This window comes from Ammodytes marinus (assembly GCF_949987685.1).
Source record: "Ammodytes marinus genome assembly, chromosome: 3".
In the NCBI taxonomy this organism is placed as follows: domain Eukaryota; kingdom Metazoa; phylum Chordata; class Actinopteri; order Uranoscopiformes; family Ammodytidae; genus Ammodytes; species Ammodytes marinus.
This window is the reverse complement of record NC_137232.1, coordinates 36,304,338-36,331,837: the sequence shown is the minus strand read 5'-3', so window position 1 is coordinate 36,331,837 and position 27,500 is coordinate 36,304,338. Positions and strand designations below refer to the sequence as shown.

At 40.7% G+C, this 27,500-nt stretch overlaps 3 protein-coding genes across 5 annotated transcripts in view; 2 read left to right on the top strand and 1 right to left on the bottom strand.

Moving 5' to 3' along the window:
• The window catches only part of LOC307248747 (uncharacterized protein), a 9,251-nt gene extending 8,613 nt beyond the window's left edge, over positions 1-638 (top strand). The window contains exon 7 of the mRNA XM_080025239.1: positions 1-638. This exon is cut by the window's left edge and continues 488 nt beyond it. The gene's annotated coding sequence lies outside the window, so the exon portion shown is untranslated.
• A 12,275-nt stretch (positions 639-12,913) lies between these two features.
• LOC307248752 (uncharacterized protein) lies at positions 12,914-15,905 on the top strand. The gene is made up of 2 exons (XM_080025244.1): positions 12,914-13,069; positions 14,595-15,905. Exon 2 carries the CDS (start codon positions 14,603-14,605, stop codon positions 15,485-15,487), a length of 885 nt encoding a protein of 294 aa, XP_079881370.1. The 5' UTR covers positions 12,914-13,069; positions 14,595-14,602; the 3' UTR covers positions 15,488-15,905.
• Positions 15,906-19,212: 3,307 nt separating this feature from the next.
• Positions 19,213-27,500, bottom strand: part of abcf3 (ATP-binding cassette, sub-family F (GCN20), member 3) — a 22,143-nt gene continuing 13,855 nt past the window's right edge. For all 3 annotated transcript variants that reach the window (XM_080025225.1, XM_080025227.1, XM_080025226.1), the window contains 8 exons: positions 26,098-26,174; positions 25,618-25,662; positions 23,954-24,086; positions 23,097-23,185; positions 22,201-22,292; positions 21,538-21,670; positions 20,989-21,076; positions 19,213-19,638 (listed from right to left, as the gene is read on the bottom strand). In XM_080025225.1, the coding sequence (XP_079881351.1) occupies positions 19,480-19,638; positions 20,989-21,076; positions 21,538-21,670; positions 22,201-22,292; positions 23,097-23,185; positions 23,954-24,086; positions 25,618-25,662; positions 26,098-26,174 (816 nt within the window). In that variant the 3' untranslated portion in view covers positions 19,213-19,479. The remainder of the gene's footprint in view (positions 19,639-20,988; positions 21,077-21,537; positions 21,671-22,200; positions 22,293-23,096; positions 23,186-23,953; positions 24,087-25,617; positions 25,663-26,097; positions 26,175-27,500) is intronic.

The following is a 27,500-nucleotide window of genomic DNA, read 5'->3' as shown; positions in this document are numbered from 1 at the left end:
TGTGTGTGTGTGTTTATGTCTGTCTGTCTGTGTGTGTGTGTGTTTAGAATGGGCTGTAGATTCTGGAGAACGCTTGTTGTCAAAATCACTTTTTGTCAAAATCAGTGAATATCTCCTCATGATCCACTACCTGTCTGTACTGTGTGTGTGCTGAAAAATAACCCAGTGTTAATACTCAGCCTAGGCTCTTTAAACTGGAATGCAAACAAAGGGTCAATGTAGCTAGCTTTGTGTTTGTCTGAGGTCTAAGAGCATTTCTCTAGATTGTTTTACATACTTTTATAAATTCCCATTTCAAAAGGTGCAAGTAGATACAATAATAAACATTTCAGAGCACAGAGCTCTCAGTTTTGTGTGTCCACTTTTGTCCTAGACCACTGCACTGTGTAAAATGCTGAAACATTCTGTGATAAAAAATATTATGGTTGCGTTCCGAATCTCCTCCTCTTTCTTTTTTCTATTCTACATACTACATCCGACGATAAAAAGAATCTAGTTAGGATGCAGTAGGCATACTATTGGGACATACTTTTACTCTCTTATTTCATCATAACATTGCACCTTGATCTTGCCTCTTGCTTTTATATCCGTCTCATCCCCGTTTGTTTTCATATGGAGGCTTCGTCGAATTGACATCACTTCACGTGCGCACTGGATTGTGGGTCAGAATCGCCCATATAGGATGCAGTTTTCAACACTAACAATCTTGGCCGCATGAAGTAGGACATCCGGGTACTTCTAACCATCCTAAATCTGGCCACAAGAATCGGGACATCCTAAATCTTTTTTCTACATACTATATAGTAGAAAGTATGCGATTCGGAACGCAACCTAAATGTTGGTGTGTGTGTGGGGGGGGGGGGGGGCGCGGGGGGGAAGGGACAAAGCTTTCACAAGAGAGATTTGGCTACTTTGGGGAACTGTTTTTACTAAATGGACTTGTGTTAAAAATAAAATGATTATCATAAATCTGTCATTCATTCAATCAATCAATCAATCAATATCCTTTATTTAACCAGGTAAAATTCATTGAGATTAAAATCTCTTTTTCAAGAATGACCTTTAGCCAAGAAGGCACCATGATACAATAAGAACAATCAACCACAATTCTCATACACCACATTCAACGTCAGGTGAAGTACAATACAAGATCAGGGACAAGACTATATGAAGATTGAAATGAATACAGTTAAACATTAAATAAATAAACTGGTGACAGATGAATGAATAAACCCGGCCGTTATCAGAAAATAGCTTTACAAACAATTGCATTGACCATTGAAGTCATTGTCTTCATATGGCCCGGTCTGACCTTGGTAAAACTGCTTTTAGCCACAGTGCCCCTGACTCCTGGAACAGCCTACAACATACAATTAAAATAAATACACTCATAACTGTTAACCAATTTAAAGTTATTATTTTGAATCAGCCCCACTCCACTTGTAACTGTTTTAATTATGCTATTGTTCTGCTTCATTCAATTGATCTGAATGTTTTAATTATTGTTGTCTCTTTGTAAGCTTGTTGTGTATTCTCATTGTATATTGTGTGTCTGTACTAACTCGACGTCATTGTAAGAGGAAAATGTGGTCTGCAGCGCCCTCCTATGGCCACACATGTATCACATCCTCTCCTTTAACGGACATTATTTCAACTTTCGGTTTTTTCAATACTCTGAACCAAAAATCTCAACTTCTAAAGCACTTACCACTAAACTTTAAATTCTTAGCACTTTTCTGCAGGTTGTTACAGTAGGATTTGTTCATTGTCTTGACTTATGAGACATTTTCTTCTTAAAATGCATTTTTTTTAACCTCTAGAGAGTAGGCTATTTTTTGATTTATAAAAAGAAAAAAGGCTGCATCCAAGATCTGTTCTTTAGTTATTGACCTCATGTCTTTTTTCTTTTTCTTTAACCTTTATTTCTACAGGTAAATCCCATTGAGTCCGAAGACTCTTTTCCAACCCTTTGATCATCAGCCGACCCGCTCTACCAACTGAGACACAGTCGCCCCAAATCTGTTCAGAGAAACAAAGATTTCATCTCAAAATATTTTTTATTATGAATATAGCTGCTGATTTGGTGCATCGCCTGTGTTCCAGTCCCCGTCCTTCTCTGCTATTTAGTTTGGTAGAAACAGATTTAGTTTGTCCCAATACATGATGTCAGCTGCAGTATGCTGAAAAACACCCAGATGTCCTAAGTCAATTGCTTTGTGCAGTATTCAAACCATCAGCTTTAGTATAACTTAACACATGGGGTGCGTTCCGAATCTCATACTCTTTCTTTTTTCTATTCTACATACTACATCCGACGATAAAAATAATCTAGTTAGGATGCAGTAGGCATACTATTGGGACATACTTTTACTCTCTTATTTCATCATAACATTGCACCTTGATCTTGCCTCTTGCTTTTATATCCGTCTCATCCCCGTTTGTTTTCATATGGAGGCTTCGTCGATGTGACGTCACTTCACGTGCGCACTGGATTGTGGGTCAGAATCGCCCAAATAGGATGCAGTTTTCAACACTAACAATCTTGGCCGGAAGTAGGACATCCGGGTACTTCTAACCATCCTAAATCTGGCCACAAGAATCGGGACATCCTAAATCTTCTTTCTACATACTATATAGTAGAAAGTATGAGATTCGGAACGCAACCAGAGTTTAATATTGGTTCTGAAAAATTATGATAACTTCTACACACTGCACATTCAGAGATGATTCAGACTAACTGGTACAGGGACCCACTCTACAATCCACTGAAGGCTTTATTTCTTTCAACATTAATCTGCAGTGAGAGAATGACTTTCATCGTGTACTGTGGACATTTTAAAGGGGTAGTGCGTAGGAAGGATATTAACGTCTGAACATTAAAGGCCTATTTCACCGGTGGGAATATGAAGGTGTATTGAATTCTGAGATCCTATGTAGTATAAATGTGCACAAAAAATTAACCCTACATTTTTCTTACTGTGACGTCACAGAAAGATAAATGTAGGGTTAGACAGTGAGACCATAAAACACTTTTCTGCCTTTTCTCAGGCTAGGATGAACCAATTTAAATTTTTGCAAAATTTGCACATTTATACTAAATAGGATCTCAGAATTCAATACACCTTCATATTCCCACCGGTGAAATAGGCCTTTAATGTGTATTAACACATTTCATTTCACAGAGAGACACACAATATAAAAATATGTTGTGCTCAATTATTTTAACCCACAAAATAAGAGTGAAATATTTCGCAATAGAATTCTTTCTTCTTGTGCCAGGTTTAATAAGCGTGGGTGTGGTGAATGCTATGTGTCACCTATGTGTTTTCATTAGTTTGGGTGTAATCAGTAACCGCTTGAAGCCAAACAAACAACGATGAGTTTGAAAATACAACGAAAATCACCCACTCCCGTGTTCCCATGAAGTGTTGAAACTAAAGCCATAAATCACCTTTTTATGTTCAGCCAGAACATGTCTTGGGATTGCAAGACATTTTCTGTCAGTATCTTATTACTGAAGCAGTAAACAATAGGCCTATTGATTACTGTCTGAGTATTTATTCATGTAGAAACATTTCATGGGAATGCAAAGTGTATTGAGAGGTGAACTGGGGTTGTCATTGTTTTTCTTTACTTTAAACACTTTTTATTCCTCCGCTGTTGAAGACAAAACCACAAACAAACATTTACTGAAAACAGGGTTCCCGCGATTCCTTAAAAAGTCTTAAATTCATAAATCTAAAAATAAGGCCTTACATAGCATTAAAAAGTCTTAAATCCATCTTTCAAAGGTCTTAAAAATGTTAACACATGGTAAGTAGGATTTTATGACTGTAATTGGTCTCAAATCTAAAAATAATATGTAACATTTATTTAATAAATTGCTGAATAGTTAAATGTCGCGCAATCACGAGAGCGGAACCAACAACACATTTGTTTGCGGCCGTGACTCAGAGCAGACGCACGTCGCTCAGGTAGCAGTAGCAGCATGAGAAGCAGTCGGCCAGCATCATGGGAAAGTGTAAATTAAACGACATTTGGCTATCCAACAAGGATTTTCCTGCCTGGCTGAAACAGGTGTGGTGCCAAAAAGTGATCGGCCGCCATAAAGTGATTTCAGCCGCAGGAGCGCGTACAGCCTGTTTAAACTGGGCTATATCGCCTCGAAACGTGTGTGCGGCAGCAACTTCTGATCAATCATACTACTCAATAGCACTACAGGATTATTGTCCGCTGTATTAACACATACATGTCTTTTAAGGCGACCAGACATCAATGTTGTACGGGGATCGACCCCGTTTTTGGTGGCTCTCTGTGCATCAAGGTGAAATAAAATAACGTGATTAAGGCATTAGGCATAGGCTATTGGTTTTTGATTTGTTTATGTGTACCGTGAGTCAATTATCCTGCTTTTTGTTTTTAAACCACTGTAATCTCAAGCCCTATCTTGATACTGACATGTTTTATATGCCTTAAAATGAGTTGTTAACATTCATGAGCATCACAATACATATATTTTATCCCATCCAGTGTCTATTACCAGCTGAAACCTGTGAGGAAACGGTAGATTTCAGCCCTGTGAGTCCACGGAATCTTTCGCCTCCGTGAGAATGGTGACTGATTTCCTCACTGCCATCAGGTGTGTGGCGCTGATTGGACCCAGGTGTGAGGAGATGATATATGCCCTGAGAATGAGATCCCAGTGCTCTGTGCTGCTCATTATCTCACCTTCAGAGGTAGTGAGAGGTTGTCTCTGAGTGCTCCCTGTGTGTCTAAGTCTTCTGTTTTGTGTGTGTGTCCGTTCAGCTGCTTGGCAGCGGTGGTTTTGTTCTTGTTTTAGTTTTCTATATTAAAAGGTAGCCTGTGTGGCCCTGCACAACTTTGTGCTTTTTGTTTTCTGCCCCTCCCAGTGTCGCGTTGCGATTTAGTGGTTATCCCTTCGGGGATAACTTTTAGAAACCCCTTGGTCCGCACCTGTGTCCCTAACTCCCCCCCCCCGAAGCCTTACACCCCCTTAAATGGTTGTGGGGGGTTGTCCTATGGCATTTGAAAACTCCAAAGCAGGCATTGAAGACATGAGACAGCAGAATGCCGTCTCTCTCCTTCAAAACACAGGTGTCTCTTAAAACATAAAAATATTATACATTATGTTAAACCACATATCATTGATAAGACTGGATGGCAACTTGATTTTAGCTGTGAATACTTGTTTAACTAGACCTATCATTAAATTGATCATATCATTATTATTTGCGCAGAAAAACATTGCTTATGATTAGTAAAAGTTCATTATTATCCACTTGTCTTTATAGGTGACTTGAAAGACCTGTGTCATTTTTGCGGAGAGAAGGATGGTGACACTGACTGGGTAATGGCTTATATTTTATACTATATGTACTTTGAAGCTTCCTCGGCTGAATGATGGTCTGGCTCTCAATCTGATGGTTCACAAATCTTTAATGCAATTTACATACTTCTCAGGTTCAGTTTAAAAGGATCATCTTCAAAAATCAACTAGACATTATATTTAAAGTCCACAGTAAATGGACACAATAATTCTAAAATAGCCTAATTCTAAACTTAAAAAACAATAGTTTTCACGATGGTCAGCTTTTAACTGAGAAATGTTTTGCAACTACTTAACTTTAAATGTGTGTTTTTTTTCTCGTTTTTTCTAATCCAGATTGGCTGTGACAGTTGTGAACGATGGTTTCACAAAAGCTGTGCAAAGACGCCAAAGAAAGGCAGGAGGGGCAAATTTATTTGCAAAGCCTGCCAGTTTGAAATTTGAAAAAAGGATTTTCAATTTTGAGAACATGTCTTCCTTCCTGTCTCTTCCTTTCAGCAAATCACATGAGTGCTGTACTTGTCTCTAAAGTTAATATTTGTGTTCAGAGATTTTTCCTTGTAATTATACCAAAAGTTTGTATTCCTACAAAATAAGATTATTGTGCAAACTATCAAATTAGGTGTCCTTGGCTAGGAGTTCTGAAATCCATTTCATAGGCCCAGCCTAAATGTATATTATTTCCAACAGATGCAGTTATAAACACAAAGCTGTCCACACTTATTCTCAAGATCAGTTCAAAATGTAATTTTTTTTAATGTGAATCAGTGGGACACATAATACAGACGCTAGGCCCATGTAAAAAAAATAGCAATGTAACCTAATATGGGTAAAATCATAGTTTACATTTAGATCAGATTTAGATGAAGAATAAATAAAAAAATCTCATTTTCAAATAAAAGCAACATTTTCATTTTTGGGCAGCAGGGGGTGCAAATAGGCCTAAGTCATTTTTACTGTCTTCACTTGTCAACATGCCTACATTTGTTGAAATGTTTCATCTTTGATATTGTTATTGGGATGTAATGATGGCCACTGTGATTTTCAGATTACTTGAAGAAGCATTGGGTCCAGTTAGTAGCCCTATGATGTAAAATAGTCATAGTGAGTGATGTTCTTCAGGCTACACAGGAGCCTTTTAAAAAGTCTATTATCAGCATGGCAGAAAAACAATCTAAGACCCCTCCCAACCTTGAAAAAGAGAGCTTGATTGGAAAATATAATTTCTTACAAAACAGTGTGGTAGGTTATACACTACCAACGACCATACAGCCAATGTAACACTTTAGCTTACAAAAATTAAATAGTAAATGGATTTATTTTGAATACATCATTATTTGTGTAACTATTCAAGTAAAAACCCCTGTTCAAGTGGTTCTGCCAGATGCCGTCTGACATGTGGTGCCACATCATGTATATGTATATTATTCATTTACTTGACTTGCACTCTGTATGTCTGTGGCACTGTTGAAAGTCTGGGAAAACAAGAATTACCATTTCAACAACTGCTATTGTAATTGTTGAGCACATGACAAATAAAAAACTTTGAACGATTGTAGCTTCAAGGTCAACATCTGTATCTTGTTACAGATTAACAAGTTTACTCAAAGTTTTATTTCCCTCTTCTTTGGAATTTCACTGACTGTATCTGATAGCTGAATGGACACATTTTCACATCCTTTTTCAAAATTTGCTTTTATTTCATATTCGAACAGATAGTTAGGGCCTAGTTGTTTTTTTGTGTAACAGATATTAAATGAGAGAGAGAAAGTTAATAATGAGTTGCAATTTTTTATTTAGCTTTAGCAATGTGTCAGTTATAAGATTATTCCAATAAAGTAAAAGCATTTCATTCAGAATGCAGAACTGGCCTACTCCTGGAACTGGCTTTGATTGTTTCAGCTGGTAATAGACACTGGATAGGATATAATCTATTTAATTGTGATATCATGAATGTTAACAACTCATTTTAAGGTAGCCTATATAAAACAGAAATAATTTCAATTACAGTGGTTTAAAAACAAAAAGCAGGATAATTGACTCACGGTACACATAAACAAATCAAAAACCAATAGCCTATGCCTAATGCCTTAATCACGTTATTTTATTTCACCTTGATGCACAGAGAGCCACCAAAAACGGGGTCGATCCCCGTCCAACGTTGATGTCTGGTCGCCTTAAAAGACATATATGTGTTAATACAGCGGACAATAATCCTGTAGTGCTATTGAGTAGCATGTTTGATCAGAAGTTGCTGCCGCACACACGTTTCGAGGCGATATAGCCCAGTTTAAACAGGTTGCGCGCGCTCCCGCGGCTGAAATCACTTTATGGCGGCCGATCACTTTTTGGCACCACACCGGTACCCGGCAATTTATACGAGGCACGGTGTACATGCACAGCGCGAAACACAAAGCCTCAAAATCAAGCTGTCAACAAACGCCAGGTATTTCCCCGTTCTGTTCTACTCTCGTTTCTACCGGGCCTCCACCCCATCTACGATATCAATCCTTTGGAGAAATAAAACCCATTACATAAAAAAATCACAGTTAGTTAAAGAGTATGATAATGGTGGTATTAAAGCATTGGATTTTGAATCAATGTTTGGGACCTTTAAGATTAAATGGCTGAAAACATATTTGTCACAACCAGATTCCATATGGTTTCATATAGGCCTAGGCCTACCTAGATCTAGGCTATTTAAGAAAATAGGCGGGCTTGAATTTCTTTTACAATGTGATTTTAAAGTATCTAAGATTCCTGTTAAATTATCAAACTTCCACAAACAAGTCCTTCAATATTGGAAAATTATATTTACCCATAATGGTTCTCCCCATGGCTCTACCCTGTGGAATAATGGGTCACTACACTAAAGAGAAAATCAGTGTTTTTTAATGAATGGTCTACAAGGGGCATTGTGTTTGTGATATAATTGATGATTATGGTAATTTTTTAGAACATACAGCCTTTCTATACAAATATAATCTAAACTGTACTCAAAGGGAATATAATAAGATTTGTAAATCGATACCATTACCACTATTACAGCTAATTCAAAACACTTTGTTGTATTCTAGTACAAGACCTTTGCCATCTTTACCAAATTTAGTAATCAATCAGTGTCATTTATACGATAAAAAATGTAATAACAAATTTATTGGTGACATTTTGAAATCTGAAATATTTTTCGACTATAACAGAGGATTATGTGTCCAAGTCCCAAATACGGATTTCAAATGTATCAAATGGCCCATTTATCCTAAAGTCACAGAGACTCATTTGAAAATAATCTATAAAACCTATCCGGACTTTCTTAGAAAAAGGTTTAGATTTGAAGTAGATGATTAACATAATCATCCTTATGGGTAAAGAGCATATCCATTGCAGTAAGTGGAAAGCTTCCTTAGTATGGTTTCTAAATTATTTTACACAGTTTTTCTCTTCCTTGAAAAAAGTAAAATACAGTAAAATTGCAATAAAAATGTATACAGATATTTCCAAGAAATTGCAATTTATTTTAGAATATTTTTACTTCCCGAATAGTCTCGTTATATTCGGGGAAAAAATACTTATTCAAGTAGCCTATTATTAAGCGCTAAATTGACGCAGCGTGTTCCGCCTTAGTGGCACCGATCAGCTGTTCATCTCCGCTGCCGCGGCGGAGAGGAGAAAGACCGGCTGAATGTATTTATGCATGGCTCCGTGACCCGCGGTCTCTCTCCACTGCGCTGGAATTATCTGCACCCTGAAGTCACCGTCAGCCCTTCCTGCCTTTCATTTATTTCAGACCTCTGAACATGGACCACGTCTCTCTAGTAGCAGGCAGCGGGCTGTATAATGCTATTAAATAGACTAAATCCATCTTTAAATATTCCATATGTGACGCTTCGCCTGTTTAGTTCATACAATCTGTTTATAACTTAGAGATAAGCTGAAAAAAGTAAAATCTTTGTGCGTTGAACACTTGTAGAGCACTAAGCGCTGTTTCCTGATCCAAAGTAATTATTAATTGAACCAAGTTAGAAAAAAAAGGGAGAGATAGAGCGACAGAGTGAGTGAGAGAGTAGAGGGAAATAAATTGGGCAAAATAGATCGATTAGATAAAATCGAAATATCATAAAACTTTGTTGAGTTAAAAATAAAAAGGGAGAAAAAGATGAAAAAATAAAACAGACAAATTGAATTACTGTGATGTAACACTGTTCTGTTTCAGATTCTGAATGTTCATTATATCCCCCAGTCAAAGGGCTAGTGGGGCTCAGACAGTTCATATAACTTATAATGAGAGAGAGAAACGGATGAAAAGTACAGTATGAGGTAGAAATGTATCTCATAATTAATGATATGCCAATATTAAATCAGTTTGATGCACTGAAGGGACAATAATTGCAAAAATAAATATTCAGACATAAGCCCCGGCCATTTCCGGCTTCATATCCGAATACAGATACATATACAGATTATTCTGTTGGTTGAACAGATACAGATAATGACGTCTACGCTGAACAACACATTTCATTTCACAGAGAGACACACAATATAAAAAATGTTGTGCTCAATTATTTTAACCCACAAAATAAGAGTGAAATATTTCGCAATAGAATTCTTTCTTCTTGTGCCAGGTTTAATAAGCGTTGGTGTGGTGAATGCTATGTGTCACCTATGTGTTTTCATTAGTTTGGGTGTAATCAGTAACCGCTTGAAGCCAAACAAACAACGATGAGTTTGAAAATACAACGAAAATCACCCACTCCCGTGTTCCCATGAAGTGTTGAAACTAAAGCCATAAATCACCTTTTTATGTTCAGCCAGAACATGTCTTGGGATTGCAAGACATTTTCTGGCAGTAGCTTATTACTGAAGCAGTAAACAATAGGCCTATTGATTACTGTTTCAGTAATTCTTCATGTAGAAACATTTCATGGGAATGCAAAGTGTATTGAGAGGTGAACTGGGGTTGTCAATTTAGTGAGTAAAGAAAAGTGGAGAAAAGATAAGAATAAAACATATAGGCCTACTCTAGTAACAAATTAAACCCAAACGTGACACCAACAGTAACTTTCAGTGCAAGCAACTGCAGGAAAAGGAACTTAATAAATATTATTTTATATAAATATAATAAATATAAATGTGTCTATACTTTCTAAACATAGCTTTACTAAGATCATTAAACCCTTACAGCTATTAAGGTACCTTTTGTAAAGCTCACTAGCATTAAATCTCTCCAAAACACCATCAAATGGTTGTCTGTGATTTACTCTTAGTGACTTAGTTTCATAGATTTAGGAGCTAGTTTTAGCGCTAAAATGCTTTGTGAATTACACTTATCTTAAGTGTAATTGAGTGAAACGCGCCTTATTTTTTGAGAGTACTCCCTACGTGCTCTGCGTACCCTGCGTATAGGGAGCAGCGGCCCTGTTCACCATTGCTATTATACTCCTTCTAAACTCCACAGAATGAAACTATTGAATGATAACCTATGCTGGAAATCGCATTTTTATTTATTCTAGCCTGAATGTCCCTTGATTTCTTTTTGTCCCATTATTGTTTCTCATTGTAATGCTCTTATCACACCCATTCTAATTATGATATTAAAGAAGAAATACACTGAATTACAATGATGTCTACACCATTGTAATTCAGTGTATTTCTTCTAAAATATCACAATTTGCAATTCAGTGCAAATAACAATATAGGCCATGACGAGCGTTAATCGCACGATAAAAAAATTGACGCCGTTAAAATGGGTTTGCGTTAACGCCGTTAATAACGCGTTTAACTGACAGCACTAGTTTTTATATAGTTTGTATTACTGCATTTGATCTGGTCGTACATCCAGTCCGATTTTCGGTTCGCTCGTGCAGGCTCTATGGTCACATATCCGTATTGGTCGCAGATTTCAGTGTGGCACAGCAACGTGATTTGAGAAGCCTATCCCTCCAGGTGAGGGAAGGGGAGCGGGAGCCTTGTTTGAGACAGTTATTTGTCGTCATAATGACTGATAACGGGGCTGAACCATCAAAGAAAAAAAAGAAAATGCAATGAAGAAAAGCTAAAAGGGAGAGTGAGACGGGCGGGAGGGCGTTGCCAAGCAACGTATACACAATTTCACGGAGCGAAACTAGACTGCAGTGTTTACTCCTAAATGAATGAGCGGTTGGTACTAACACAAAGTTTGCTTTGCTTCACCATCATCAGATAACCATTATCTGAAATAGTCATTATTTACAACAACACAAACACATTACCTCATCGTGATCCATACTAACTGCCGTCTCTCGTTCATTCACTTTCTGTGAGGACACGTAATCTTTCAGCTCCGTGAGAGAGAGTAGTTAGGTGACACTGCATCAACTCATTGCAATCAGGTGTGTGTAGCACTGACTGGCATTAGTTGATGCTGTGTCACTAACCACTCTCACGGAGCCGAAAAGAGTCCGGTGCCCTCACACTTTCAACACACGGACATGCACCATATTGCTTCCTGATCATTTGAATCTCGCACGCCCGGCACGAGCTAGAAAACAGCTTCACGACAGCGGGCGTCGTAAAAATACTACCGCTTTTGTCCAAAGGGACCAAGTTACTCATAGTGGCTTTAATATCCTTTAACTAATTTAAACAAACTATCTTAAATCTGCCAAACTCTACCTGTAACTGTTTTAATTAGGCTATATTGTACTTTCACCCATTTAATTTAAATTGCTGCCATTGCACATCACTGTCAAAATTATTGGCAACTTACAGAGAAAGAGGTAAACATTCATCTGACATCACTCCTTTAATGTGTGTGTGTGTGTGTGTGTGTGTGTGTGTGTGTGTGTGTGTGTGTGTGTGTGTGTGTGTGTGTGTGTGTGTGTGTGTGTGTGTGTGTGTGTGTGTGTGTGTGTGTGTGTGTGTGTGTGTGTGTTTTATGAGAGACTGAGGACTTTTTGTCCAGTTCTCACTTTGGGACAGGGCTGTTTGAGGGTTAACACTAGGTTTTAAGGACAGGCCTTTAAAGGGCTGTTTGAGGGTTAACACTAGGTTTTAAGGACAGGCCTTTAAAGGGCTGTTTGAGGGTTAACACTAGGTTTTAAGGACAGGCCTTTAAAGGGCTGTTTGAGGGTTAACACTAGGTTTTAAGGTTCAGGTATGAATTAGGTTTATGTTAGGGTTAGTGTAAGGGTTGGGGTTAGGCATTTAGTTTGGATGGTTAGGGTTAGGGTAAGGGGCTAGGGAATGTATTATGTCAATTAATCTTCTCACAGGTACAGCATGTACAAACGTGTGTGTGAGTGAGTGAGTGAGTGAGTGAGTGAGTGAGTGAGTAAGTGAGTGAGTGAGTGAGTGAGTGAGTGAGTGTATGAGTGAGTGAGTGAGTGAGTGTATGAGTGAGTGAGTGAGTGAGTGAGTGAGTGTGTGTTTTATTTTGTGTGTGTGGGTGTTCAAGTTTTTCTCTTTTTTGTCTTGATTAATACTTCTTCCTCAAAGTGGTGCCAAACTTGCCTAACTTTGTTGAAAGTGGGAAGGACTGACCATAGAATTCCAGAGAAGTGGTGATGTCACAACCAGCCCCAGCATGTCAGGTCTCTATATAAAGACAGCGGACTCTGGGTAGGAACATCAGAACTCAGCTCATCAGTTGACTTCTTCTGCCTGCCTGCCTGCCTGTCTGTCTGCCTGTCTGTCTGCCTGCCTGCCTGTCTGCCTGCCTGTCAATCACTGTCAGCTTCAGCACACGTAAGTATTTCAGAATTTTTATTATTATTAATTCACATTTATCTCTGGATAATATATTCTTCTATTTCAGATCTTAATTCATTTATTTTGTGTCGTTGAAAAGATTGAATGAATATTCAAATGTGGTGATATCTAACTATGATGTAAATCTGCTCTTTATAAAAACTAAAATCTAACAGTAAGAAGATAAAACAATCTTCATTTCATTTTTACTACATATTAGGGTCCAAAGATTTTACTCAACAGATTTTGGACACAGACCTTTTTTAAATAGATAAAAAAAAAACAATGTACAAGTCCTTAAAATGTTAAGCAGAAAATGTTTCATAAATCAGACAGTGAACAACATATGAACAAATCCTTCTGTAATAACCTTCAGAATAGTGCTGAGAATGATCATGGAAAGTTTAGTTGATGTAAGTGCTTTAGAAGTTGAGAATTTAGTTTGTGGTTCAAAGTATTGAAACAAACTAACATTGAGATAATGTCCGTTAAAGATGGTCGTATAGGAGAAATATACAGACGCAAACAGACAAGGTTTAGTCAAATAAACACCTGGATGAATTTTGGACCTTTGATTTATACTAGTATGAAAGAAGACGTTATGGAAGAGAGGGAGAGAGAGGGAGAGAGAGAGAGATAGGGAGAGAGAGAGAGAGAGAGAGAGAGAGGGAGAGAGAGATGGAGAGAGAGATAGAGTATGAAAGAAGACATGTTATGGAAGATAAATAGACTAAAATCTATCAGTTTACCAGTTTTTTAAATTTGAATTTTTAAGCCTCCACCTGCTGTGTCTTGCCTTACCAGTCATGCATCTTCCTTTGTTGATTGAAGTATTGAGAATACTGCAGATACACATCTACAGCCTTTAAATGTAGCTTTTAATAATATTTGTAGATTTGTTCTGAGGTGTCCTTATCAAACACATCGTTGTTTTATGTATGACCAACTCAAGTGGCTTCCCCCTGACTTGAGGAGACATTTTCATTGGTTGCTTTTTGTTTTTAAATGCATTGATTTTGATTATCCTGTTTATCTCAAGCAGCATCTAGTTCCATTTACTTCATCATATTCACTCAGACACATTCAACAACCTTTTTTTGTGGTCCCTAGAATATTTAAAGAAGTTGGGAGACTCAGACTGGAATAATTTGCCTTTTTCACTTAGATCAATCACTTCTTTACGCTTCAAGATTTATTTGCTTATTTATCTTAAATCACCTTGCTCTTGTTTTTGAATGCACATATTTATTTGTTTTTGTTATGGTTTATTTATTTAATTATTTTCATTGTTGCTATTTTTGGATAATTGTGAGAGCCTGTGTATGTACTGTGTGTGTTTGTTTTGAATAGTTTGTTTTGTGTATTGTATTTGTATTGTATGTTGTCTGTTTTTTGTTTTGTTTTGTTTTGAGGACCCCCTCGAAAACGAGATGATACATCTCAAGGGGCTTATCCTTGAATAACATTTTTGAAATGAAAAATTAAAAGATTGTTTTCTAAAGCTCTTCTTTGTTGTTCACAGGTTCCACAATGGCCGACTACATCACCGACGTCGCTGTGTCCATGTATGGCAGTCAGGAGCGGGATCTCAAACGGTGGGGTTACACCAAGATCTCTGTTGATCTGAACAAGGGGGCCGGAGGAAAGGACATCTTCCTCTGGTACAGGAAAGACGGCTCCGAGCCCATCACGAGGCTCCAGCTCACATACAAGGATTCCATGTCCCAAGGCCTGATCAACACCAGCTACAAGAAGATCAATAGAGATCTCAATTCTGGAGCAGGCGGCAGTGACGTCTTCCTGTGGTTCTATAGAGGCTCCGGAGAGTATGACACTCCCATCGTCGACATTGATTTCACAACCAACTCAGCTGATGACGCCCAGAAGTTTGGTAACGGCTGGGAGAGGCTGGCCTGTGATGTGAACCGTACGGCGGGAGGCCGCGATGTCTACATGTGGCTGAGGAGAGCGCAGCAGACCTACATCTGTGATCTCACCGCCACTGACTCCTACAGCTCAGATTACGGCTTATTCGATGCCGGTTACATCCGTCTGGATGAAGATACCAACAGGGGCGCAGGAGGAAGGGATATCTTCATCTGGTATCGTCAGACCACTGACCCCAAGAGAGCGCTCACCGACCTGCAAGTCTCCATCTCTGGCAGCGAGTATGAGCAATACCGGCTGCAGGATTACAACCTTGTGGATCAGGACCTCAACGAGGGAACAGGATCAGATAGTAGATCAGTCTACCTGTGGTACAAGAGGCAGGGAAGCGAACCCATCAAGGCCATCCTACTGCTTCTCGAAAAAGGTGCTGTGTCATTTTATCAAAGAAATGGTGCCTCCGTAATTAAAAAAGATCTCAACGCAGGCAATAAGGGCATGAATGAGTACATCTGTTATAAACAGTAAAAGTTTAAGAATCCATCACCCTAATTCCAACAAGCCCCATTCTCACAGCATTAGCTTTACCTGGTGAGGCCTCCTAATATAATACGGAGGTGGTCTGTGATCTCAGCCCCAGGTAATAATCAGACTGCAAACTGTCCTGCTGGTGTGAAATCATTTTGGTGATGGTTTATTGAACCTCTTTTCTCTTTTTCTTCGATATAAAAAGCAATTAGATTTATTTCTTTACAGTTATATTACTGTCCATTCCAGAATGTATCAACGCTGTTTGGGTTCAGTGTTTTAAACAATCTGTTAAAATCAAACCAAAGTCGTATTAATACTAAGATGTTAAACAGCTAATAACATATTGGAGCTATGTGTCTTATTCTGCTACTTCTTGCTTTTCACTGAATCAATAAAAACTAATTTGATTGAGAAATGTCTTGGCTTCATACTTTATATTATAGAAACTGAGTGTTTTCATGTGTGTTAATGTGTAAATGCTAAACATAAGCATGAGTCAATCTTCTGCATTCAGAGAGTAATAAATGTAACTAAAAAATATTAATACTGGAGGCTGAAAACGCTGAACTGGATAGCTGAGTGTGAAGGCTTGGAAAAACTTGAAAAGGTCTCAATAGTATGAAATGAGTTGAAAAGTTGAATACACACAACGTAAAGGCTATGAAATATGTGCAATATTTAGAAGTTTGAAAAGTTTCTTGCTGAAAAATTATATATAAGTTGAAAGACATGAAAAAAGAAAGTAAGAAAGAGTCTAAGTGTCAAGTCAAGTCTTAAAGGTTCAGTAAGTGATTTGCTCCTTTTGGAATCAGTCCAAAAGTCTCAAAAACACAGCATTACATTGCCTTACTTTTCTGAAAGGGGCCACTGTGTAATATGACATCATCAAGAAAGTTCTAGAATGCAACGCTCCCTGGGTAACCCCACCCCTTTAGAATAATAACAGAAGCTACAGTGGCCTTCAAGGACAAGAACAATTCTACATTTTAAACAATGCACCTGATGACATTCCAACCAACATGGATGCCTCCATAAGACTTGCCCGCTCAATGTACAAAATGTATATTAATATTTGTAATTCTCCGCTCAGGAGGATAATTCAGATTATTGGCAGAGGTGATTTTACACCAATGAGGACATATTTATGAATGAGGATATTGATTTTAGCTAAATTACTTAAAATGTTACACAGTGTCCCTTTAAAGGTGCAGCCAAATCAACATTAATCTGTCAAATTAAAATCAAACCAAAGTCGTATTAATAATAAGATGTTAAACAACGCTGAACTGGATAGCTGAGTGTGAAGGAAAAACTTGAAAAGGTCTCAATAGTATGAAATGAGTTGAACAGTTGAATACACACAATGTAGGCTATGAAATATGTGCAATATTTAGAAGTTTGAATAGTTTCTTGCTGAAAAATTATATAAAAGTTGAGGGGTTCATGTTGCTCCACATGTGACCGGAGGAATGTGACAGTAAACTGCAGCATCACCTCAACATGCGTTAAAGCATAGCGCCCTCTTCTGGTCTATATGTGCCTTTACAACTGCTGGGGAATTTTTGTTTTCCAATTTTATTTTAAAGGTGCAGTTTCCGAGGAGCGGGTTTGTTTAGAAACTATTTGATTAAAAACAGGAACAAGTGGAGAGAAAGTCTAATGTTGAGTTTCACTTCTGGTGGAAAACCAATTATTACGTTCGACTTGTTTGTTCTGTGACTTTAAAGGTACAGTGTGTAATATTGGAGTATTTAGCTTCATCTAGTGGTGAGGTTCTAGATGTCAAATGATCTGGGGTCAGTATTGGGCCTATGAGACTTTCCACTACCAGACTAAACAAACAACGATGGGTTTGAAAATACTAATGAAAATCACCCACACCTGTTTCCATGAAGTGATGAAACTAAGGCCCTGAATAACATTAATTCACTGCCAGAACACCTGTCGTCTTGGGATCTGTCTTGTTACTGTCTGAGTAATTCTTCATGTAGAAACATTTCATGGGAATGCAAAGTGCATTGAGAGGTGAACTGGGGTTGTCATTGTTTTTCTTTACTTTAAACACTTTTTATTTATCAGTTTTTGAAGACAAACAAACAGCTGCTCTATTACTCTACTGCGCCGACTGGTCTAGTATTTGTAGAAATATAATTTCTTCCAAAAAAAGTGATTGATCTGGTTGGTGATGTTAGACTGTATTATTTTGAACACAACTGTAAGTAGAGTAAAAAAAAACTATTTAACACAAAAGCCGTATGGAAATATGTCCTCATTGGTGTAAAATCACCTCCGCCAATAATCTGAATTATCCTCCTGAGCGGAGAATTACAAATATTAATATTACATTTTGTACATTGAGCAGGCAGGTCTTATGTAAAGCATGTAAAGCACTTAGAGTGGCCTTGTGTCTGAATTGTGCTATAGAAATGGCCTTGCCTTTACCGCGGCGATTTAGGAGGTTAAACAACGGAGAATCGGTCGCTCCATGCCGCTCGTTAAGAATCCCTTAACTTTTCCTTAAAACTGCCGAATCGGCTGCTGCGAATCGGCTGCCAACTTCAGCGTCGTTGGCATTTCGCCAGTTGATGACTGACACTTTTTTGTATTAATATTTTTCCAGAAATGTTTGAATATATAAGTGAATGTGTCGATATCTCTATCTTACTATGTGTAAATGTGTATCTCCTTAAAAACAAAAATATAGATGTTTGATAAAGTTAGTTAAAATCTTAATTTAAAACATATCAGTGTCCACAGTCTTTACAGAGCAGATTTAGGATTCAGACTAATATGCAGGTTTTTATATTTTCCTGGAAGGAGGTCAGAAACATACCACTCCCAACTTGTTTGGAAAGCCCCATTAAAATGTGTTTTCAGAATGTTTAGAAGGTTTTTAAGAAGAAAATGTCAAAGGTCCAAAGTGTACATTCAGGTCAATAACTGAGGTCAGCCCGGATGCTACATCCATACTATGCATCCATATCATTATCTATGGTCTGCCCCAGGGCAGCTGTGGCTACTATCGTAGTTTACCACCACCAGTATGACTGTGTGTGAATGAATGGAACCTGGAACCCTGTAAAGCGTCTTTGAGTCCTTAGGGAATAAAGCGCTATATAAATCCTATCCATTATTATTATTAGGTGTTTATTTGACTAAACCTTGTCTGTTTGCGTCTGTATATTTCTCCTATACAGCGCCCCCCTGTGGCCAGACACATGTATCACAGCCTCACTGGTTTGAATCAGGCTGGAAAGACATTCACCCTGCCCTCCAAATCTCCTCTTTCTCTCTCCTCTCCTCCATACTACATCTGACCATAAAAATAATCTAATTAGCATGCAGTATGCTACACTTGAGACATATTTTAACTATTTATTTCATCATAACATTGCTCCTTGATCTTGCCTCTTGCATTTATATCCGTCTCATCCCCGGTTGTTTTCATACGGAGGCTCTGTCGATCTGACGTCACTTCCAGCGCACACTGGATTGTGGGTCAGAATCGCCCAAATAGCATGCCGTTTTCAACACTAACAATCTCGGCCGGATCTAGTAGGACATCTGGGTACTTCTAACCATCCTAAATCTGGCCACAAGAATCAGGACATCCTAAATCTTTTTTCTACCAAACTAAATAGTAGAAAGTATGGGCACTGGAACACAGCCATAGTGTAAATACAAGCAAACAAGTGTAACCAGAAAAGACCTGAAAGCACACACATGATCTGATGGGTTTTATTGTAGTAAATAAACAGCTTGTCTGGCGGCCGCTCGCTGATACAAAACACAATCTAAAGGTTTCAAGTGACGGATGAATAAACAACGGCGCTTTGCTTTCCTTTTCTTTCCTTTGACTCCTCCCCTTTCTCCTGTATAGTTCTCTATGACATCACAAGGGGCACGGGCCAATCGGCAGACAGACAGTCCGGCCTGCTTGTCTCTTCTGGCCTCCGGTTGGTTGCTGTGGGGGTAAAGTGGGCGGGCGTTTAAAGGTACCCCTCCTTTCTGAACTGTTCCTGTAGGATGTCCCGGTACTCGTCGAAGCCCCCCTCGACGCGGGACACTTTACCCACGTCACACACCCACAGCTCCTTACACACCAAACGAATCAGTCGCTCGTCATGGGAGACCAAAATCACCCCGCCCTGGAAGAGAGAGAGAGAGAGGGGGGGGGAGAGAGAGAGAGAGAGAGAGAGGGAGAGAGACAGAGAGAGAGAGAGAGACAGAGAGAGAGAGAGAGAGGGATAGGGAGGGAGAGAGAGAGAGAGAGGGGGAGAGAGAGAGAGAGAGACAGAGAGAGAGAGAGAGAGAGACAGAGAGAGAGAGAGGGAGAGAGAGACAGAGAGAGAGAGAGACAGAGAGAGGGGGGAAGAGAGAGAGAGAGAGAGGGGGGGAGAGAGAGAGAGAGAGAGAGAGGGATAGGGAGGGAGAGAGAGAGAGAGAGAGGGGGGGGGGAGAGAGAGAGAGAGAGAGAGATAGGGAGGGAGAGAGAGGGATAGGGAGGGAGAGAGAGAGAGAGAGAGAGAGAGGGGGGAAGAGAGACAGAGAGAGAGAGAGAGGGGGGGGGAGAGAGAGAGAGAGAGACAGAGAGAGAGAGAGAGAGAGAGAGAGAGAGGGAGAGAGACAAACAGACAGAGTTAGGAAATGCTTTGGAAAAACAGCAGGCAAAATCAATATTTTTTCAAGCACTGTCATTTTTTTCATTTTTTTATTTTAGTCTAGTCAGCATCTCTCTTCCATAACATGTCTTCTTTCATACTCTATCTCTCTCTCTCTCTCTCTCTCTCTCCCTCTCTTCCATAACATGTCTTCTTTCATACTAGTATAAATCAAAGGTCCAACATGTACATTCAGGTGTTTATTTGACTAAACCTTGTCTGTTTGTGTCTGTATATTTCTACAACCATCTATCAATATTGAAAGAAGTCTGTTTAGTTCTAAAATCGGAGGGTTACAGTCAGTGTCCCCAGTTCGTGGCACAAACACTGCTGTGTGAGGATATGCACTGTCTGCCGTACTGGCCCCTAGGTATTATCGCTGAGTTAAACCTGTAGATCTCAGGGACCAATCAGGGAGCAGCGTCTCAGTGACATCACATTTTAATTCTTTATTTGAGTCCACCAATCACATTACAACAGACAGGATTCAAATATTTCCAGAAATGAGATAGGACAGTGTTCAAGGGTATAAAAAACATCTCCTGCGCCACACTGCCTGTCACCGCTGATATGGAGCAGAACTTTGACAGCTGTTTGGATGTCCTGCTGGAGAGCCCTGCCAGCCTTAACCCAGTGAAAACAAGATGGTGGACATGCCCCAAGCTACACACACACACACACACACACACACACACACACAGACACACAGAGACACACACACACACACACACACACACACACACACACACACACACACACACACACACACACACACACACACACACACACACACACACACACACACACACACACACACACACACACACACACACACACCTTGTACTTGTTGAGGGACTTGGCCAGAGCCTCGATGGTCTCCATGTCCAGATGATTAGTCGGCTCGTCAAGGATGTAGAAGTTTGGACTGAAAGAGAGACAGGAGAGTTACTGTCTGCCTGTCTGTCTGTCTGTCTGTCTGTCTGTCTGTCTGTCTGTCTGTCTGTCTGTCTGTCTGTCTGTCTGTCTGTAACTGTCTTTTTTTTTTTAACCTTTATTTCTCCAGGTAAATCCCATTGAGACCGAAGACTCTTTTACAAGGGAGACCTGTTTTCCATTCCCACGTTACCATTCACACACACATTCATACACCGATAGCAGCAGGCTAACTATCGACATTCACACGAGGTAAGGTGGGTGAAGTGTCTTGCCCAAGGACACAACAACCATGACACAGGTGGCAGGGCGGGGATCGAACCTCCAACCCTTTGATCATCGGCCGACCCGCTCTACCACCTGAGACACAGTCGCCCACTGGCTGACACACACACACACACACACGCACACACACACACACACACAGAGACACACACACACACACACACTTACCAGGGCATAGTCATCTGAGCGAAGGCCACCCTGCTCTTCTGTCCTCCAGACAGACTGGCTACAGGCCGCGTGGACAGCTCTCCTGTGATCCCATAACCTCCTAACTGGTGACGGTACTCCTCCTCCGTCTTACCTGGGGGAGAGAGGGAGGGAGAGAGAGAGGGAGGGAGGGAGGGAGGGAGGGAGAGAGAGAGGGGGGTGGGGGGGAGAGGGGAGAGGGAAGGGGGGAGAGAGACACACATACACAGAGGGAGAGGGAGGGAGAGAGGGAGGGGGAGGGAGAGGGAGGGAGAGAGGGAGAGGGGGGGAGAGAGAGAGAGAGAGGGGGGGGGGGGGGAGAGAGAGACAGAGACAGAGAGAGAGAGAGAGACACACACACACACATACACAGAGGGAGAGGGAGAGGGAGGGAGAGACAGACAGACAGAGAGAGAGAGAGAGAGGCACACACAGGGTTAGGGTTAGAAGTGTTGTTAACTAGTCATTTTTCCTCATTCATAACCCAAATGAATCTGTAATTGAAAGTCCTACAGAGTGAACAGAGTAGTGATAGCAGATATGCAGAGACAGCAGGCTTTCTAGAGGGATCTCAATGACTTGTTTTTATGAACATGAATCTGAAACAGGATAAAGGAGAATGGATAGCAGATAGCAGCGTCTCACCAGGGAACTTGTTGAGCAGAAGTTCTATGGAGCAGACGTTCAGGTCCAACTGGTCTACATGATGCTGAGAGAAGTAACCAATCTTTAGAGCTCTGGGGGGAGACAGACAGACAGACAGACAGACAGGCAGACAGGCAGGCAGGTAGACAGACAGACAGACAGGTAGACAGGTAGACAGACAGAAAGGCAGATAGACAGACAGGTAGACAGGGGGAGGGGGGAGACAGACAGACAGGCAGATAGAGACAGGCAGGAAGGGCGGGAGACAGACAGACAGACAGATAGACAGGCAGACAGACAGGTAGACAGGTAGACAGACAGAAAGGCAGATAGACAGACAGGTAGACAGGGGGAGGGGGGAGACAGACAGACAGGCAGATAGAGACAGGCAGGAAGGGCGGGAGACAGACAGACAGACAGATAGACAAGGGGGACGGGGGACGGACAGGGAGGGGGGAAGGGCGGGAGGCAGACAGACAGATAGACAAGGGGAGGGGGGGAGAGAGATAGACAGAAAGACAGACAGGTCAGTAAAAACATCCAACATAACATTTTCCTTAATTAACTTCTGTATAAATATCATTAGTTCATAGTTTAAAGGTTCTCTGAGGAACTTTCAGTGTGTGTTAATTCTAGCGCCCCCCTTTGGACTAAAGCGGTAGTGTTTTTACCACGCCAGCTGTTGTTCCTGGGTGAGCGTATACCCATGACAAAGGCATTAAGAAAAACTATATCAAAATAGCATTCTTTGCACTGATGGTCTCGTTTGCTGTTACATGTAATTTATGATCATCAGAGGAAAAATGAGACTGTTTCAGAAATATTTAAAAGTTCCTCGTAGAGACTTTAAGTGAGCAGTCTAAACGCTGCTCTCTCATTGGTGCGTTCCCCCTCACCTGTGAGCCTGTCTGATTCCGTTGACAGGTGTGAGCTCTCCCATCAGCAGCTTGAGGATGGTAGATTTACCAGCGCCGTTCTCTCCCACCTGACCACGAACACAACGCGGTGAGTTCAGGGTCACACTCACAACAACACACACAGTTATCTATATTATTCTACATTTCTGTGTTGGTGGTGATGATATGTGTCAGGTTAGGAAGGCTTAAGCAACACAGCAATTCTATCTATCTATCTATCTATCTATCCATCCATCCATCCATCCATCCATCCATCTATATGATGGTTGAATATTCAGAGTAATAAATATTTATCTTTAAAGGAATACTTCACCCAAACGGAACCGGCGTTCTATCATTATAAAATCACTATTATAATATAATGAATGAGGTTTTTCTTCCCTCAGTCTTCCCTTGGCCCAGCTGTCCTGTTAATCCTAACCCTACATTTTCCCATGTGTGATGTCACATATGGTAAAATGAAGGGTTAGACAGTGAGACCATAAAACACTCTTTCTGCCTTTCCTCAGGCTAGGATGATCCGATTTCATTTGTTTTTGCACATTTATACTACATAGGATCTCAGAGTTCAATACACCTTCATATTCCCACCAGGTGAAGTAGGGCTTTAAACCTGGTTCTAGAAAGTCAAAATGTGCTATCAAAGTCTCAATAAGCTTTTTAAGAAAATCAGATTTAAGATAAATGTTCATAAAGATTATAAAACTTAGACAGACATACAGACAGACAGACAGACAGACAGACAGACAGACAGACAGACAGAGAGACAGACAGACAGACAGTGAGACAGACAGACAGACAGACAGTGAGGCAGAGAGACAGACAGATATACGTACTATACAGATTCTAGACTCCAGGTCAGCAGACAGGTTGAGTCCAGTGAAGAGCAGTTTGTCTTTACTGTAGTAGAACTCCACTTCATCTAACTGCAGGATGGGAGGGGACAGCTTCTCAAAGTTATCAGGGAACCTGCAACAGACAGACAGGGAGAGAGACAGACAGACAGGCAGGCAGACAGACAGGCAGACAGACAGACAGGCAGGCAGGCAGGCAGGCAGAGAGAGACAGACAGACAGACAGACAGACAGAGAGACAGACAGACAGACAGACAGACAGACAGACAGACAGAGAGAGAGACAGACAGACAGGCAGAGAGAGAGAGAGACAGACAGGCAGAGAGACAGACAGAGAGAGAGACAGACAGACAGACAGACAGACAGACAGACAGACAGACAGACAGACAGACAGACAGGCAGAGAGACAGACAGACACACAGAGAGACAGACAGACAGACAGAGAGACAGACAGAGACAAAGAGACAGACAGACAGAGACAGACACACACACACACACACACACACACACACACACACACACACACACAAGATATGGATTAATACGTTTAGAGACATGGACAGAGAGACTAACGCACATTACAGAGAAATCAAGGAACATTCTAGACAAAATACTTTGCAATATTATCATAATAATATAATTCAAAATGTCTCTATAACATCACTTTACATTAAGTTAAAAGCTGCTCTGAGGAACTTTCAGTGTGTGTTAGTTCTAGCGCCCCCCTTTGGACTAAAGTGGTAGTGTTTTTACTACGTCAGCTGTTGTTCCTGGGTGAGTGTACCCCCATGACAAAGGCATTAAGAAAAACTATATAAAAATATCATTCAACTTTTAAATATTTCTTAAACAGTGAAAGTCTGATGAGTTTACCTAAAGGCCAGGACACACCAGCCCGAAAATCGCCGTCGTTGAGTCGATAGGGGGTCGGGAGACGAATCTGTTTGGTGTGTGCCGTGACGTCGGCCGACGTAGAGGTCGTCGGGCTTGTTTTGAGCCGATTGAACATGTTCAATCGGCAGCCGACCGTCTTTCATTTGGAGCAATTTGATTGGTGGAGGGCTAGCGAATCAGTGAAGCCCGGAAGTGAGGCGGGTAGCACAAATAGCTAACAACAGCTAGCCATCGTTTTAATGTGTTTGTTTGTTTCGTTCAGCGAGTACTCACATGCATCAACCCTTGTTGACTGCTCGACACCATGCTCCACACTCTCTGCTAAAAATGGTGCTCTTATGGTCCATAAATATAAATACGTATTTCTATCTATGTTTATGCTCTAGAGAGCTGTCCCATCATTTCCGGCTTTCGTATTTTTTCGGGCCACAATACAGATTAGCGCCGCCTGCTGTTATGGAGACATTACGTCCCGCGCAAGCGCAGAGCGTACGGAAAGTCAGCAGTCAGTTTGGTGTGTTCTCTGGCCGCGACGGGAAGCCTGGAGCTTCCTGAAACGGCCGACTCCATTTTTTGCGTAGTCGGAACAAGTAGAAACAAGTCGGACTGGTGTGTCCTGGCCTTTAGAGTGACAGACAGACAGGCAGACAGACAGACAGACAGACAGACAGACAGACAGACAGACAGACAGACAGACAGACAGACAGACAGACAGACAGACAGACAGACAGAGAGACAGACAGGATCTTTACCTTAGAGTGACTTCTATCTCTTTGTCCAGAGGCTTCAGTTCAGGTCTGGAGAGAGAAGACAGAGAGAGGGAGAGTCAATGGACATGTTAGGTGTGTGTGTGTGTGTGTGTGTGTGTGTGTGTGTGTGTGTGTGTGTGTGTGTGAGTGAGTGAGTGACTGTGTGTATGTCATGGTGTGTGTGTGTGTGTGTGTGTGTGTGTGTGTGTGTGTGTGTGTGTGTGTGTGTGTGTGTGTGTGTGTGAGTGAGTTATGCTGTGTGTGAGTGAGTGAGTGAGACTGTGTGTGTGTGTGTGAGTGAGTGTGTGTGTGTATGTTATGGTGTGTGTGTGTGTGAGTGAGTGAGTGTGTATGTCATGGTGTGTGTGTGTGTGTGTATGTTATGGTGTGTGTGTGTGTGTGTGTGTGTGTGTGTGTGTGTGTGTGTGTGTGTGTGTGTGTGTGTGTGTGTGTGTGTGTGTGTGTGTGTGAGTGTTTCCTCACAGTCTCTCCAGCAGCTTCAGTTTGCTCTGTACTTGAGCCGCTCTGTTTGCGTTGAAACGAAATCTGTCGATGAAAACCTGAAACAAACACATGCACACACACACACACACACACACACACACACACACACACACACACACACACACACACACACACCTGTTAGTGACACAATTCTGGGAGAATACACACATTCACGTGACTACATCCATACATCTCCTCCCAGGGAAAGTCCAGTGTTGGTAGTCGATGCTTTAAAGAAGGTAAAGCTCCTGAGAAGATACACTATGGTACAAGGTCACTGAGACCTCACACTGTGGAAGATCACAGTGACCTTTGACCTTTGACCTCCAGAATCTATTCAGTTCATCTTTGAGTCAGAGTGAGAGAGAGAGAGAGAGAGACAGAGAGAGAGAGAGAGAGAGAGAGAGAGAGAGAGAGAGAGAGAGAGAGAGAGAGAGAGAGAGAGAGAGAGTGGACATTAGTGCAAAGAGCGAAGAGAATCCCTCAAAGAGTTCTGGAGATATTACATTCGTAGCAGCATAACATTCCCTCTACTTGTATGTATTAGTATGGGATTACCTGTCTGTACTGTCTGTAGTGCAGCTGGGCCTCGTACAGACACAGACTCGTACTCTTTCAGCCTGTCTGTAGTGTCTGTAGTGTCTGTACTAGGGTTAGGGTGTAGTATGGGGATCATAGTATGGTATATATATAGTACATACTTGTATATGCTGTCTGTACTGCAGCTGGGCCTCGTACTCCCTCAGCCTGTCTGTACTAGGTTTATGGTATTAGTATAGATAGATATTAGTATGGTTAGTAGTAGGCCTATTAGTATGTAGTGTACCTGTATATGCTGTCTGTACTGCAGCTGTGCCTCTTACTCTCTCAGCTGGCTCTTACCTACCTTACCTTACTGCCTACCTGTATGTAGTATGGTATTAGTATGGTTTATGAGTATAGTACATACTTGTATATGCTGTCTATACTGCAGCTGCGCCTCGTACTCTCTCAGCCTGTCTGTACTAGGGTTATGGTATTAGTATAGATAGATATTAGTATGGGTTATAGTACATACTTGTATATGCTGTCTGTACTGCAGCTGCGCCTCATACTCTCAGCCTGTCTGTACTAGGGTTATGGTATTAGTATGGGTTATAGTACATACTTGTATATGCTGTCTGTACTGCAGCTGGGCCTCGTACTCTCTCAGCCTGTCTGTACTAGGGTTATGGTATTAGTATAGATAGATATTAGTATAGATAGATATTAGTATGGGTTATAGTACATACTTGTATATGCTGTCTGTACTGCAGCTGGGCCTCGTACTCTCTCAGCCTGTCTGTACTAGGGTTATGGTATTAGTATGGGTTATAGTACATACTTGTATATGCTGTCTGTAC